The sequence below is a fragment of the Apteryx mantelli genome, chromosome 1 (assembly GCF_036417845.1).
Source record: "Apteryx mantelli isolate bAptMan1 chromosome 1, bAptMan1.hap1, whole genome shotgun sequence".
In the NCBI taxonomy this organism is placed as follows: domain Eukaryota; kingdom Metazoa; phylum Chordata; class Aves; order Apterygiformes; family Apterygidae; genus Apteryx; species Apteryx mantelli.
Window position 1 is genome coordinate 195071439 of NC_089978.1, and position 16824 is coordinate 195088262.

At 37.1% G+C, this 16824-nt stretch overlaps 1 protein-coding gene across 2 annotated transcripts in view; it reads left to right on the top strand.

Annotated features, from left to right (window-relative positions):
• Positions 1-16824, top strand: part of CFTR (CF transmembrane conductance regulator) — a 96672-nt gene that overhangs the window by 39352 nt on the left and 40496 nt on the right. For both annotated transcript variants that reach the window (XM_067315135.1, XM_067315127.1), the window contains exons 12-15: positions 9754-9848; positions 12330-12416; positions 13324-14056; positions 15257-15385. In XM_067315135.1, the coding sequence (XP_067171236.1) occupies positions 9754-9848; positions 12330-12416; positions 13324-14056; positions 15257-15385 (1044 nt within the window). The remainder of the gene's footprint in view (positions 1-9753; positions 9849-12329; positions 12417-13323; positions 14057-15256; positions 15386-16824) is intronic.

The window sequence follows — 16824 nt, forward strand, 5'->3', positions numbered from 1 at the left end:
GTGCCAATACACCTGCTCATGATGTCATACTGGAAACCAGAAGACAAAGATTAAAGAAAATGATTATATACTGGAGAACCACATGCCTCATGAATACACTGCCAGGGTGGTTTGATGAACTGTGTTTGTGTAGCGCAGAACACATGAGGATCTCAGTCTGTGCTGGGTTCTTCCAGGCTCTGTTAGTGTATTTAGGTCTTTCAAGTATCCTTCCTTCTCATGCACACATGAGCCATCACATGACTGTGTGACTGATAATGTTCCTGATGCAGAGAATCATGTCATACAGTAGATCCTGTAGTGTCAGTCTGCATGTGGAAAGCGTGTGTTTTAGTGGTGCTCCTTTGAGTGTAGTCCCACCTGAGAGCGCACACGTTGCAGCAATACATTGCCATAGGTTTCTTTTCTGGTCCTTGGCCCTCACAGCTCTGCTCTGTAGCCTTTTCTGGCATGTGAGGATATGGAGGGCAAGGGACACCACAGTACAATGCTGTACAAATGTATGAGGTCCAAGCTGTTGAAAGGATGAACAAAGAAAGACAGTTGTGTGTTGTAGGTTCAGTGAAGGAAACTCGGCAGGTCTAAGCACTATGGCATTATGACACTGCTTGTCATAATTTAGGGATGACATTATGCATATATGTAATACTGAAGAAGCATAAGAAAGAATCTCATATGCATCTCTGTATGCATCAGTAAGAGCATGCCTAAGCTATTTTTTTCTTTTGTGCCTTCTGCCTTATACAGCTTATCTTTATGGTAGCCAGCTTCATATGTGTAAAATGATTCAGAACTTGATTATAATGATTATATTTTTCCTTTGAGGGTAAGTAGCGCATTAGGGGAGGTAAAATCATGTTTTACGATGTGTTTCTCCTTTCTGGAGTCTGGAAATGGATGGAGATTAAGTAAAGAGCAGTGGAAGGTGATAGAACAGCAGAAGGACTGCTTTGGAGTTGAGATGAGGGGACTAAAGGTAAGAGCTACCAAAATGTTCTTGTCAGCCTTGCTGAAAAAATATTTCTGAAAGCCCAGTCCATACAGAGTATGGCTGAAGTGAGAGGCAAGTGGTGTGTAAACCTTGTCCTTATCCTTGTGAGATGCTGAACTCAAGGGAATGCCAATATATTTTAATTGCATGATACTTTCTGTGAGACATCACAGGAAAAAAAATTCTACAGAGGGGCACAGGAGAAGGGCTGCTTCTTCCTTCTCCACTGCCGCTCTTCTTCCTTTCCTCAAGAAATAGTGATTTTTTTAGCAAGCAAGTAGTGTGAGTACCTAATTTAACAGCTCTTTTAAAATAAAAATCCCAGTTTACCAATGTGGAAGTACTGACTTTCAACTTCTGTATCAAACTGGTCCAGCACAGATCAGTAGTCATTACAATTTGTCATTTATTCAGTAGCCTTTTTGAAATAAATTGTTTGGATGGGTTTAATTCTTAGTGGGCACCTGCTACCACAAATCACAAATCTGTCAACTTTGACATTGCAGATTGCAATGCTAACATAGGGAGAAGCCAAAATGTAATTGGTAGATTCTGAAATATCTCTTTTCTCCTTAAAGGCAGTGGCTACAGGCAAGCTTAAAAGCACTCAAAAAGTAAGATAAGGTGAATCAGTGCTGCCTCAGCTTGTGCTACCTTCTTTTTGACAAGGTGTTCCATCCTTTTTGTTGGGCGCTTTTCATCAGCAATAAAAAACACTTCACAAGAGAAGGTGAACTTTTCCCTAGCACTTCAAATTAAGGCCCAATTAAGCAAGAACAAATCTAACACTGAAAAACTGTCCTGCATACTTCACTGCTCTTTACTCTCATTGCTGAATAGCCAAAGTGACCGGAGATGTGCACTGAATGAGTTTATATGTTTACAAAAACTTGTTACTAAATTCAAATTCCACAAGTGCAACTTTCCCAGAGATTAACAGGTTGCATAAATGTCATGACTGTGGGATAACTGGAATATAATGGGAATTTATAGGAGTATCTCATTAGGATGGCAAAATCCTTTTTACTGACATAATGAAAAATGTGGAAGGAACATGGCTTTTCAGAGTTTTAGATTGTAGTATTAATAGCCTACTATACACAGGGTGTGGGTTTTGTTTGTTTTCAGCATATGCTAAGTTAAAAAGGTAAAGCCTTTTAACAGTTGAAATAGGAATCTTCAAGTTTAAATGTTGTTAGTGTTGAACAAAATCAGCCTAAGAGAATGTGTTCCTCCAGTCAAGACTGCAGGGATAGGCCCATAATATTCTTGTTAATAAAGAAACAAGCACTGTATGCCTTTCAAAGGGGTGTAATAATTCTTTAGTTTTGAAACCATACTGCTATGACTTCTGTTTTTACCTTTTTGAAAGATAAGGTAGATATTTTTCCACCTAGTCAGTTCAGTCAATCCTTCAATGGTTACCTAGGATGCCATAAACACAGAATGACAAACTACCTTTTTAGAACATAAGAGGCTACCCCTCTTAAACATATTCTGATTTGAGAGCTGTCAGCTGCCAATGAAGATCATGTTTAACAGAGGAAGTGTTTCCATGCAAAGTTGAATCTTATAGTAGTACAGAAGAAATCTGTGGCCAGAGCCTGTCTTTTTTGAGCCAGTTTCATAGCAAATGCAGGAGATTCAGTTTTCAGCTAACAGTATAAGAGAATAACTAGAGAGACAACCAAACATGTCAAGCTCTGGTTCATTTTACTGCGTGTTTGGCATCTCCTCACAACGGTTGGCATTCATCCCCAGATGACTAGTAACCTGCAGTGTCAAGGATGTCCTGAGACTGAAGCACATATCCTTACTTAACAGTGGAATGCGTCCCACTGTACTTCTCCAGCCCCTTTTATCTGTGCTGATACATTTTTTTCAGCAGATGTCTTCTTAGTTTGCACAGAATATCACATCTGGAGCTGATTACAAGTGTACAAATATTAAACTAAATCAATTAGAGTTGAGAGGCGGTATGGCAGCTTTAGTCGGACTGTGAGTTGAACACTCTGTGTTGGTTTTGTGTCTATTGTTTACAAGGGATATTGACACATTGGAAAGTGTTTGGAAGAGAGGAACTAGAAGAATTAAAGTCTGAAACAGAGTGCTTTATAGTAAGTAATCCTCTACAAGATATTAAGAGGTACCTTGGCTACCTAATCATGTAGATGTCCACAGTGTAGATACAGGAGCAAGTTGCCTAGACTCCCTTTATAGTCAGCGAGAGCAGTAGGCATGTCAAGATGGAGTTCATCTCATCCTAATGCGAGCATCTAAAATAGTTTAAATAAATTTCCTAGTCCTTTCCACTGACTTTTTAGAGAGACAGGTAAGTTGTTCTAACCTAGATGTCTTCACTGCAGATGTTAGGTGAGATGAGTTCCATTCTTTAGTCTCTGCACGAGACAGATTTCTGAAAGTGGTCAAGCCTTTAACTAGTAGGATAAAACAGTAATTGGTAGGTAGGTAGCCAAAAAAAAACAAAAACAAAAAACAAAAAAATGCCAGAGTAGAAATAAGGCATTCATTTTTAAACACTGAGAATAGTTAATTAACTATTGGTACAAACTTCCAAGAAAAGTGATATTTGAAAGAATTCCAAGAATTTCTTCTAATTTTAAAACACTTGATATTTTTAAATTAAGACTATGAAATGTTGTAACATACCTGTTCTAGTTCAGACAGAAGTTGTGGACTTGATACAAAATATTTTGGAGGAGCTATTCTGGTATGTTCAAAATCTAAAAAAACCTGTTCATTTTATATTCTTTTAAGTGAGAAATATTGTTTATTTCCACCCCATTAAGTGCACTAGAAATTATTCCTTGCTGGTTTTGCTGAAAGCATAAATTTCAATTTGTCCTAATTGGCAGAATAGAAATTATCTTTAAAATGAAACAAATCTGAAATACACTGCAAATTTTGAGGTTATAAAGCTTTAAAATTAAGTCTTTTTCAGTTTCATACCTACTAGTGAAATTTTCTGTTAAAATTTAAAAAATGAAGAATTTTCAGTAATTTTGCATATCTTGGCTTTTGGATAATCAGCTTGAACATACTAGAGACCTCATTTTCCTGGGCCAGAAGCCAAAAAACCAGATTTCTTTAAAGTATTTCAAAATCAGAAATTACTTTTTGAAATTTTATCTTCTTATTTAGGTAACTCTCCTCTGAAGCTGAGGCTTTTGTTAGATTCCAGATGAACCATTTATAAAGGATTCATTATCCAAAATTATAAGCTTTGTTTTCACAAGGGTTTGTGACCTTGAACAGAATTTCAGACTCACCTAAAACTCACACAGATGCTGGCAAAATTCGCTTTCTCTATGGCAAACTATTCCCGTGGAACAAATTTTTGAAACATGAAGTAGTTGGTATGCTGAACGTGGGCAGGTTAAACACAGGGTAAGGAAATTAAATATGATTCCAGAAGTAACAGAGAAGATAGGACAACATCCAAGATAATCTGTTCAGAACCCTGTATCTAACACAGGGAAGGGGGTGAGGAAAACTCTATCGAGTGCAACAAGTTTTTAACTAAAAGATAGCAGCGTAGAATATTGCAGAGTGGCACCATTAAACCTATTTATTTGATTGCAGATAAACTTTTTGAAGTCAGTGTATTTGGTCCTTTGAGTCAGTGTTTTTTTCTCAAAGTGAGATGATCCCCTGCTTTAAGGAAACTGTGCTAGCCTGTTTACCTTCAACCCAGCAGGTTCTTCCCCAGAGAACCCGCTGTGTAAGCAGTTTCACAGTTGATCTGCCAGTACTTTTGGACCATTGACAGGAATTTCAGTTAGAGGAGTCTGCTTGTGCCATTAGATCATACCACTGCAAGATGAAAAATATATAAAGGCAGCCAGCTTTTGGACCCACATCTCTGTGATGCAATGGGTGTAGTGAGAGACTTGGTGTATTATGTGGACTTTCTGCCCAAAAGAGGCACTGTCATTTCAAACCCATTTTCTGAAGACTTCTACCATTTTTAATCACTGAATTGAAAGCTGGAAGTGTGTTTAAGTTCCATTTCTATTTCTTTGAGATATTAGAGTTGAATATGGTTCCTGAGAAGTACCGAAATAATCATGTGAATGAGAAAACAGATAAAAGAGTAAATGTTCCTCTTATAACTAAAGAGAAAAAAATAGTAAATTGGGTGAAATAGCATTCCAGCTCCTGCTTGAAACCTTTGCTACTCTTTCTGCTTAACTTACATTCAGCTTTACCTGACATTTTATACAAAAACCCTTTAGTATTTTTCTTCTAATTTATTACAAATGGTCTACACTACAGAAAGGGAGTTGCAAAGACTGTGTTCAGAGTTCTTGTGAACACAGAGGGAAAGCAGAAGAGGGGAAGAAAGGGAGTATTTTTGTAAGTGAGATGGAAGAAGCAATGTGAGTGGAGGATTTTCTGGGAGTTGTGGAAATTAACATGGGGAATATTAATGACAAAAAAGAAAAGGAGGGGGATACAGATAGTAAAAAATTGGGATTGTATGAAAAAAGGAAGTGAAATAGGCCAGAGAAAAGGGTTAGTGAAGATTAAATGGAGAGTTCCAAGACTGCTGCTGTGTTCCATTAGCTTCAGGACTGTTCTGTCTTTTTTTGGAAGGAAGGCAGAAGAAGGGAGATGGAAATCCAAGACATTAAGGACGTCTTTAGGGAAGAAAGAGGAGTCCTATAAGTAAAATATCTATGTTCTGTCATTAGAACTCCTGACAGCCTCTAGCAGAAGCAAGATACACAAAACTTGTAGATCAGTAGCAATTATTCTGTTGAAAGGCGTATTTCTTAGAAACTATTTTCTGCCAAGTTTTGTTCTTTTAATTGTTGCTAAAGCTTTTTCTTAGCATGAAGGCATGTAAATCTATCAAATGATCTTGATGACAAAGAAACTCTATAGAAAAGACCTGGAGTGTGAAGTCCATTCTTAGGTTTCCATCTGTTTTTGTGAGAACATATTTCTCATTTACTCTGAAAAGAGATAGCACCTGAAACCATCTCAGCCATATTCTTCTATATTTTTATACCAAGCCCAAAGATACTATAAGGGCTGTCCCTTTGCGGCTGGGGTAGTTGAAGATAACATTTACAAGGTTAAAAATGCAAACACATATTAAGAGCAGTGCCTTCTCCTTAGGTGTGCAACATGAGATTTGTCAGCTCCTGATATTAGAAGCACCCACAAATGTAAATAATGTTGATGGGAACTGTGGAGGTTTTCTTCATTGATTACTTAACCATAGGTTTCTCAATTTAAGCATTTAGAAATAGATATGTTAAAGAAAATCTAGTGGATACTTCATTAATATGCTGGTTTTATGCTGTTCAGCATCATTACGTTAAGTTTGTCCCTGGCTTGATTTCACTTCCTTCATAAAATGACAGCAAGGATGTATTTGGACCAGCCACATGTACTTTTTACAATAGGTAATGCATGTTCCAGCAAATAGCATTGTGTGTCTATTGGACTTCTTCACTCTGTTTACGCCTTTGAAAGAAATTTCTAAACATTTTTTACTTATTATAATTACAGCCTGAAGTTCTTTGTCTGTTGCATGCCATATATTATCCTGAGGTGAAGGGTAGAGGAGACCAGAAGGGGAACTCATTAAAAGTATGATTAAAATTCCATGTTGACACACCTGCAAAGAAATATATCTGATGATATCCCACCACCATTTAGAACAATGGGAGTTCTGGAATTAATTTCAGTAGGGCTCGGATTTCACCTTGTTTACAAGAGAAGATACGGTAGGCGCAGTCGTTCTTCACCTGGATTTTTTGGAAGAAGTAGTAGAATCAGGAACCAGGAATGGCACCATTACAGCAGCACTACAGACAGCAGTACTAGTAGAAATGTGAAACAGTTGAAATCAACTCAGATATCTAGGTACGTAACAGCACAAATCCTAGTGTCCAGGTGAAGATACCAGGTAAATGTCAAAGTTACAGATGAGTAACATTACTCCTCTATGCATAGTGAAACCACAAGTGATCTGAGCAGGTCATCTCAAATGTGCTTTGTTCTCTCTAAATATTTCATGGCCTATAGAAAACAATTTTGTCATGTTAGGAAAATCTTGCTCTAAAAATGTTATTGCCACTGTTTTTCACATCCCTCTTTCTGCAAACAACTGAGCTGTTTTGTTAGTAACCAGAGTTTGTCTGTGTAGGTCTACTTCTACAAGAGGAAAATAACTAGTTAACATGAGAAGAATTTAAGTCACCTGCAATAGCTTTTCAATACATAAAAGCATCTTGATTTTAAGGTCAGAATCTTCTAAGTCAGGAAGGGAATGCTATTATCAAATTAAAGAGTTGGGAGAATCTCCCATTTCCTGATGAATCAAGCAGTCAATTTCTAGTCCCTGAGTTGCTGGACCTTTAATCTGTCACTGATCCAGGGCTGAGCAGTATTGTTCATTCTGTTCCTGAGGTCAGGGCAATTTACAAGGGAGTAAGAAGGAAATATTTTTCTGGCAAGTTTTTTATTTATTTTTTTACTCTGCAATACCTCAGAGGCTTGGATTGCCAAAGACTGCCCAACAGGGAATGACTAGCAGTCAAAATCACAGCTGAGGTGATGAAAATCATATTATAGATGACTTTCATATGAAATGTTAACTTCTAGAGAACAGCTCAACTTAGAATCCCTGGAAATCTGGGGAGCTTGACATCCAAGTCTGAGTTTTGAGTCTGAGCACTTCTCTGGGAATGACGTGGACTACATATGCATGAGCTGGAATCGATTATTCTCATGTCGATACCACTGCTGAAAACAGGAGTCCTGTATTAGCTGATTACATCAGACAAGATGATAGATTTCCAGAACAGTGCTGTAGTGAGACTTAATCTTTCCCCTTCATATTTTTCTTTTTGTCTTTTACTCCACTTCCTCTCTACCTTTGTCTTGATAGGAAAAGTCAAGTTAGTTTTCTGACTAGATAAAGATTTGGTTAACCTCCAGAAGAATTTAAACTTGTCTTTCTTGGAAAGTGACAGGCACCAGCTTTCTGATTTCAGACATAGTAAATGCTTGAAAAATGCTTCACATATCTTTCAGGCTTTTACTCAAGGAAAGATAACAAACCATGAACCTAGTGGGCTTTCTTTACTTTACTTTACTGCCTCAGTCATGATTCTGACTCTAAACTGCAGAAATTCCTAGAGATGAAAAACTTTCCAGCTGGGCAAGTCACACAGCTTCTTCCAGTGGAAGTGGTAGGTCATTTGTGGCGTGTCTATGCCTATCATACAAACCGATCAGCCATGTGTAGGTAGATGAACTGTATGAAGTGTGTTTACTATGCATGTGCAGAGTGATGGACTAATAACTTCCCAGAAGCAGCATTACCGAACTTGCAGCACAGTGCATGTAAACAGCTAAGTTCCCTCCTAATGCCCCTTGGATGCCTGGGGGAAGAGAGACCCCAGAAATAGGCTACCTTCATAAAACCTGGCCCCAGAAGCTCACTTCCTGAAAGATTTTCCTATGTCATACCACTTTTTTTTCTCCAGGAATTGTACTGTAGGGAAACATTTTGTAAAGCATGAGAACACTGGAGCCACTTTGTCTGATATCAGATTCCTCAGTCAGCTTCCTTGACTTCTGGGGAATCCGTTTTTTGGCAGTGGCTTGGAGTGGATGCATAGGTAGTGAGAATGACAGTCCTTTTCTGCAGAGCTGGGAACACAGATGCTGGGGGCTTCTGAGAGACTTGGGGCTTCCCACTCCACACATGGCATAACTGCCTTGGAGTTGTAGCTCCTGGAAGCTTAGGCTCCCTGGAACCCAGGGAGCAAACTGCCAGGAACCTGAGATGGTCCAGCCTGTGTTTCTGGGAGAAGTCCCCTGAAACTAACACTGCCACAGTGGTCGTGGTTGCTACTGTAATGACTTACGGACATATGCAAGATAAGGCTGGTAGGCAGAGTTAATGTTCTTATTAGATCAACCATGTAAGTGGAAAAATTAGACAGGTTACAGACACACAAGCCCTTCTTCATGTCTCTGCTTCCATGAAATATTTTGGTTTTTGTGAATCCTCAGTTTCTGTCCTAAATACTCCTAGTCAAGAAAACTCCTCACCTCCTCTGCCAGTGAGATCTGTGCTAGCTTCTCTTGCTCTGTGCCAAGCAGAACCCTCACACAGGAGTAAAACGGTAGTTGCTGTTTTTATCACTGGCTAAAGTTTCATTGCCAGCATATTCTCAAGTTATAACTAACTTATAGCCCAAGCTGTAGGACTTGGATCCTAAACCAGTTGCATCCTAAGCTTTAGTATTCCTGGCATTCCCAACTAGGAAATTTGTGCCAGCCTTTTTTAATGCAGCTGCTGAACTATAAATTTCTCTGGGATTTGAGGTGTTCAGATCCAGAGTTTGCTTCCTGCTTTACCTAACTTTAGTGGCAAGCACATTTGTCATTGTTACTTGACATAAAATACACCTTGAATTGGTATTATATGAAGGTACGTTCTTTGCTTTTAGAGGTCTAGTAATTAAGACAAATATTTGTTCTTGAAGTCTTGCAGCTCTTGGTTGCTCTATGAGGTAGAAGAATGATATGTTTTCTTTAATCACCATTTCTGATTATGTAAACAGGTGAAAGAAACAATCCTGTGTGGGTGTTTCATTTCTTTTTTTACAACTGCCATCTAACCTGCCTGTATACTCTTGCTTCCATTTAGTGTGTAGCTTGTGTTCCTTGAATATGAAAAATGCATATCTGATTCTTAAAAAATCTGTTAACAGGACATTTCAAAGTTCCCAGACAAGGATTATACAGTGCTGGGGGAAGGTGGAATCACCCTGAGTGGAGGCCAACGAGCACGAATCTCACTAGCAAGGTATTTTACCATCTAACTATTTTAGCATTTCATATATAAGGGAAGTACCATGACTAAGCCCATAAATGCATGTGGACCAAATTGCACTAAATGAATATCTCCTAGGTTTATGAGGAACTTCATTTTGCTATCAGAAATATGAATTTTGCTCTGCAATTTTGTTTGTGATACATCTGTATATTTATTCACTGAATTTTAAAAGTTTGATGTCAGAAGCATCATCTTCTGCTTAGCTTAGATGAATCTTTCCCTTCTTAGTGCAAGATGACAATTGGGGATTCATGTTGCTACTAATTTTGGACATTTTTTGATGTACAAAGAATAATTGGAAAGCAATGGTTAGTCAGTACTTATGAATAATGGAGGGATAGCCGTCTCTATTTGGCCTTCCAAAGTTAGTGTCTAATTTTGAAGATCTATAGAAGTAGAAGGTGTTTTGCTAGAAATTAGCCGTGTGTTTTGGCTGGATCACTTAGCTGTCATCAGTAATCCAGTAATGATAACTCTGATGTGTAAATGGCCCCTTTTTTTTTCTCTGCAAAGTGTAAATTGTGTTGATTCCCATGGTCAGAAATGCAAGGTAGAATTATGTTACGATGCATCTCATGAAAGATGTGCATGCCTGTGTGAGGGTAAGATAAAAGATGGATTCATTAAAATAGAGAGGCCTTCAATGTGGATCCCTTTAGTGGATTTGTGAGAAGGAGAAGGGGTATGGCTGGTTCTCTTTTATGGGATAAGGCAGGAGAGGAGGGGAGAAGAAGATTCAGCTTTCAGAGAAAAAAAAACCAACAAAACCCACTTAGATTTTCATTTAAAATCCTATATTTTAATGAACTATTTCCCAGATTCTACGAATAATCTTGTCTGTCACCTTTGAGATAGTCACTACTCATTTAAGTGTGTCATAGAATTGATACTATTTATTTATTGTTAGCTATTTAATTATTATGTTCAAAAGAACTGAATGTCCGAAAGGCTGTAGCTGCATCTTTGCATTTTGTTTGGGCTCCAGTCTAAGCTCACCTTACATCAAGGTGTGCATGTACTCAGATGTGGGTTGCAGATGAGGCTCCAAGAAAGCTAGAGAAGAAAACCTGGGATTACAGCCCTGGGTTGTACTTTCCTGCACTGGTGACAAGCTGAATGTTATTTGCCTGATCTGACATGTGTCTGGTCTACTTTGTGGCAAAGTCATATGAAATCAGAATCCCTTCTAGAAGTGCCTCCAACCCTCCCTCTTGAAAAAACAGATGTTGATTGCCTGAGTTCAGCCTTCTTACAGAACACTATCAATGCCTGCAGCTGCAACAGGTAGAAATAAGGGCATGTGAAAAAAAACAGTGCATGCCCTGGGTTTGAGTTAGCTCACTGGCCCAGTACCCTAAGGTCAGTCACAAATAGCTGAAGTCCAACATCCCAATTACAGCAATAAGCTGAGTGCTACCATTATTCCAGGAAACAAACTGCAAACTTTTTAACTGCTGAAAATGCCAAGAACAGTATGAACTTTTTGTTATTGTGCAGCCACTACATCATAATGTATGGTCAGTGAAATCAATCATGACAGAGGATTTTTCAGTAAGGTTACTTAGTTTATTAACATAATATACTATTATTGAGAGTTTTTCTTCCAGTGGTTAAATATTTTCACATTGTTCAGCATAATGGTTTTAAAACTCATTTAAAAAATACCTTAAAAAGTACCAAAATATATCTGTCCAGATTTTCTTTACTAATTATACCCTGATTCATATCACATCATGATTTTCATATTCACAGAGGAAGGCAAGGGACCTTTTTGAGCTTCTGTTGAAATAGATTTAAAAAAAAACCTCTTAATCACAGATTTAGGTCTCACTGAGCCTTGTCCAGGCACATATAGCTTAAGCTCCTCATGCTACAAATAGTTTTTCATGTCCTGAACTTGAAATATGGTATAGTGCCATTCAAGTTAATGTTTGCAAGGTTGTGGCTTGCTAACACACCTGTCTTTGCTTACAAGTTATTTCAAAGTACTTTTAAAACTAAGTCCTGAACCTGAGACCTAAGTCCTTTCAGGCATTCATTTATGAATCTGAAATATTCCCACAGACATCAGTAGACATTACAGTAGGTAACAAATTCCCATTTAGGTAATAAGTGGTCATTGTACATCCAAAGGGACTGTCAGATTCAGGCCTCAAACAGATCATTAAAGTAACCTATATGAAAGGCAGCTGTATAGCTTCCTTTGATTACATAGAAAGTAATGAAAAACTGAGTCAGTATGTAACAGAGTCTACAGCAAGGAAAGGCATTCTTGAAAGGTATCTTACAATCACATTTAATGTTGAACTCCACCTCCATATTAACACTGTAGAAAAGTCTATGAATTACAAATTTTTTATACAAAATGGTAAAGGCATGCATTTTCAATTATATTTATGTAAAATTACAAGAGTGCTGAGAGTTAATTTCATATCCATTTTCTCTTTTCAGAGCAGTGTACAAAGATGCTGATTTGTATCTCCTGGATTCTCCTTTTGGATATTTAGACATTTTTACAGAAAAAGAAATATTTGAAAGGTACTGTATGTTTTGAGAGACTATATTTAAGAATTCCATCAAGTGGCACAATGTAAAACATGGGTGCAAAATGAAAATCCGACTCTAATTAGTGCAGAATTTAATAATAGTGCAAAAATACTGAAGTGATCAAAATGGTACCTTTCTGGGATGCTTATTTTTGGAAATTCTTATGAGTGAGCATCTTATGTTAGCAGTAGGACAGTATAGCCTATTGTAAGAAACAGACCTGGGCCAGGTGTGAACATTACTGCTCCCTTCTCAGTCACAATGTGTTGAACTTGCTATGATCTGTTAATCCCAGAGTGCATGGCTTCATATCTGGTGTGTCTGTGTACCAGAACTTTCATTTTAAAGTGTTTATCTGCTTTGTAAGTATAAATGTTTACAAAAAGCTATATTTTGTCTTGTTTTTATATTCGCTAAGAGACTGGTCATCTAAAAGTGCCCACTGACCAGGAGATTGACAGCAGATTGGCCAAACAGATAGACTTCCTGTTGGTGTAGCTCAAAACAGTAAGGACACACACTGCTATCCATGAACTTCTCGGCCACAACATACCTGAAGTTTTGAAATTGGGCTCATACTTTTGGATTTGGTAATAAAAGATCTAAATAAGCCTAAGAAGAAAAGAAATACTTCACTTTCATGTTGAACTGTGCTTTTTAGTTTGACCCGAAAATTATTCCTTATTTTCCTCCTGTTTTATTGGCTCATGCGCTAAAGTACTCACCCTTCACACATCTCAGCTTTGCCACTTCTTTGTATTTTGGGGGACCAGCTAAGAGTGCTCACATGGGGATGTGTATAAGCAAATGGTTTGAAAGTGGAAGTGATAAAAGCAATATCTAATTATGAAGAGAAAAAATTATTTTTTAACATGTAAATAACTTTCTTTTTTTATAGCTGTGTTTGCAAGTTGATGGCAAATAAAACTAGAATCTTGGTTACTTCAAAGCTGGAACATTTAAAGATTGCTGACAAAATATTAATCTTACATGAGGGGAGCTGCTATTTCTATGGAACATTTGCTGAACTTCAGGGTCAACGGCCAGACTTTAGCTCAAAGCTGATGGGATTTGATGCTTTTGATCAGTTCAGTGCAGAGAGAAGAAATTCAATTCTAACTGAAACTCTCCGACGATTTTCCATTGAAGGAGAAGGAGTGGGATCACGAAATGAAGCAAAGCAGCAGTCTTTTAAACAGACATCAGATTTTAATGACAAAAGAAAGAACTCCATAATTATTAACCCACTTAATGCAGGCAGAAAATTCTCAATAGTGCAAAAGAATGGAACACAGGTCAATGGAGTAGAGGAGGGTCACATCGACCTGCCGGAAAGGAGGCTGTCACTGGTACCTGATTCAGAACAAGGAGATATGGTTCTACCTCGGAGTAATGTGCTAAATGCTGACCATATGCTGCAAGGTCGGAGGAGGCAATCTGTGTTAAACCTGATGACAGGCACCTCTGTGAACCAGGGACAAAACTTTTACAAAAAGGGAAGTACGGCAGTTCGGAAAATGTCTGTGGTGCCTCAGACAAACCTGTCTTGCGAGATAGATATCTACTCCAGGCGCTTGTCTCAAGACAGTGTCTTGGACATTACTGATGAAATTAATGAAGAGGATTTGAAGGTGTGTGCTGATTTACATTGATCTTGTTTTTTGATATGGGGATAGTTTTGTGCAATATACTCCTTATGTATTTTTCTACCTGTTTCTGTCATTCCTAGTGCAGTATTTCTCTGTGGAATATCGTTTTGGAATATCTGTGGAATATTCTTTTTTAACTCAGATACCATCTTGAAATCATTGTATCAAATCCTCAAAATTTTATTTTGTCTGATCTTTTATAATTTTTGAATGCTATCTGTAGAGGCTTCAATACAGAGTAATTTGATCTCCCACACTTTAATCTCCTTTTAAGATTACTTATGGTAAAATGAAATATGAAGCTATAACATGAAAGTATGCTATTTTAAAATAATTATATAAAATAGACATTTGAAATGTTAAAACTCACAGAATAAATTAAAATACATTTTAAAATCTGGCACAGTTCTTAAAACTCAATATTGCAGTTGACTGGAATTTAATCAGATTTGACAAATTTATCAGATCTTACTTAAAAAGGAAAGCACTACATAACTTTTATGTCCTGATACAGACAATGAGCAGAGAAGTAAGCTGTATTTTACTCTGTTTTGTGGATTTTACTCTTCTTTATGGATATGCTGGAAATTACACAACTGAGGTTGAATTTTATACCAAGAACTGGACCAAACTTCCTCTTTCTTACAATTGTGAACTGGACACGATGAACTACTTTCATTTTCAAAATTGACAGTTGATTTTCACAGAATGGTAATACTTTCTAATATAGTTTTCTACATGAAAAGGAGATGTGTAGAACAAATATTTAAATCCAAAATTTGCTAAAGCACTCCCCATATTTTCTTTTCCTTTATTGATCTCAGTAGAATAAAAATCCCTCTAAGTATTTATGAATTAACTCTAACAACACATTATTAATCCTCATTGAAAGAAAATAGCTCATAATTAAACAGTATTGAACACTAGTAATGTTGGACAAATTTTGATTGTTACATCCAGAGCTGTCTGAAAATCTCAAATCATCCCTAAACAGTGTCCTTACAACAAAGACGACTCAACTAATCATTATCTTCCTCTCCAGCCATTATCAACCAATCTGAATGCTGTGGTTCTACTGTTTGGAATGAGTTAGCAGAAGGAATGACAGTGTTCAAGTGTCAAAAATTCTCATATATAGACATTACTGCAATTCTAACTATGTTGGTATCAATTCTTTGGCAGGAATGTTTTACAGATGATACTGAAAGCATGGGTACTGTTACTACATGGAATACCTATTTCCGATACATTACTATCCACAAAAACTTGATTTTTGTACTAATTTTGTGTTTAGCTATCTTCTTAATTGAGGTAAGAAAATCTGCTCCTAATGTCATTTTATTATGTTGTTTGTGATAAAAGTATAAATGCATATAGCATCAAGACATTTGCTCATGTATGTATTGCTGGCTGGTAACTGCTCTTAAATGATATTGGGATATTAATTTTCTATTGTCTAATATTGTCTAACTGAACATTGCTTACCAAAGATAGTGAGTGATTAGTGCATGGCAACAGAAGACCCACTGTCTCAGATTACCTCAAGTATTTTCTGCTGTATGGTACCATAAATAAGAACGATGTCCCTACACAGGTCTCTAGCTTACAGGTAAATTATCTTCCATTTTCCATTAAAAGATATCTTTGCAAAGGCTTGGGAGATTAATAACTACTAGAAAATTGTTGAAAAGCACAGATATAAATCCTGGAGAATTGATTTCAATTGACTGCATTATTAACTTTGCTCCTAGTGATAGAATAGAGGGGAATTAGGCAGAGAGCTGCCTGTGGTAGCATTTAAAGAAGTATGGGATGTTATTGCAACATGTAGAGAAGACTTTTTTTAAGTACAGTGGAAAGGGCTGTCAGAAATGTGCTGAAGAACATCTGCCTGATCATGCAAGCCTGACTGTTCTTGTAACAGAAGTCGCCTGCTTTTTCATCTACTCTCTCAATTTAGGAAAGAGTTTTAACATATCTATATAATCTTATAGTGGCCTCTTTTATAATTAATATCCTAAATCAGATTTTTTTCTGAGAGATGGAACATGTTTCAGACAGCAGACTGGGAGGTGAATGGGACTATAGTCAGATGTCAACTTATAAAATTTAGTACCGATTTCTCTTGACATTTTTCAACATGAATTGAAGGAATAGAGAATTCATTAGAAATGGATTAGGGATAGTTTCTGGATGATCGTGTCAGTGAGAGTTAAGGATTTTTAACAGCCTTCTGGTGGCATTCAACTTCTAGTATCTCCAAACCTGCAGAAAGCTATGACTGATGACATTCCAAATTTACACTAAGATTATGTTGAGGCAGACTTAAATTAGTTCTTCTGGCCCAGGAATAGAGCTTGGATCTAATTTGAGACCCCAGAATTTTAAACCACTTCCAGGGCATTTAAATGTATAGCTGTTGTTATCACGTAAGTTTTATTTTCATGGTAATGGAAAATGGCTGTAGAAAACCTACAACAGCAAAGCTAAAGGTGAGCCATAGGTGAAAAGGAATTTTACCTTAGAGATACATCAGGTTTTTCCCCTCATATTCAATGCACATTTCTAAAATGTATTAAAGATTTTTGACTTTAAATTAGATTGAAACTCGTTTAAATAATTAAAAAGCCTCATCTTGTAACTGAAGAACAAAACTTAGAACAAAGAATATATCCATTTAAATTAAACTCTCCACAGTACCTACTGCTTAAGCAAAAGCCCGTTAATAAATGAATGGGCTGGAAGTTATT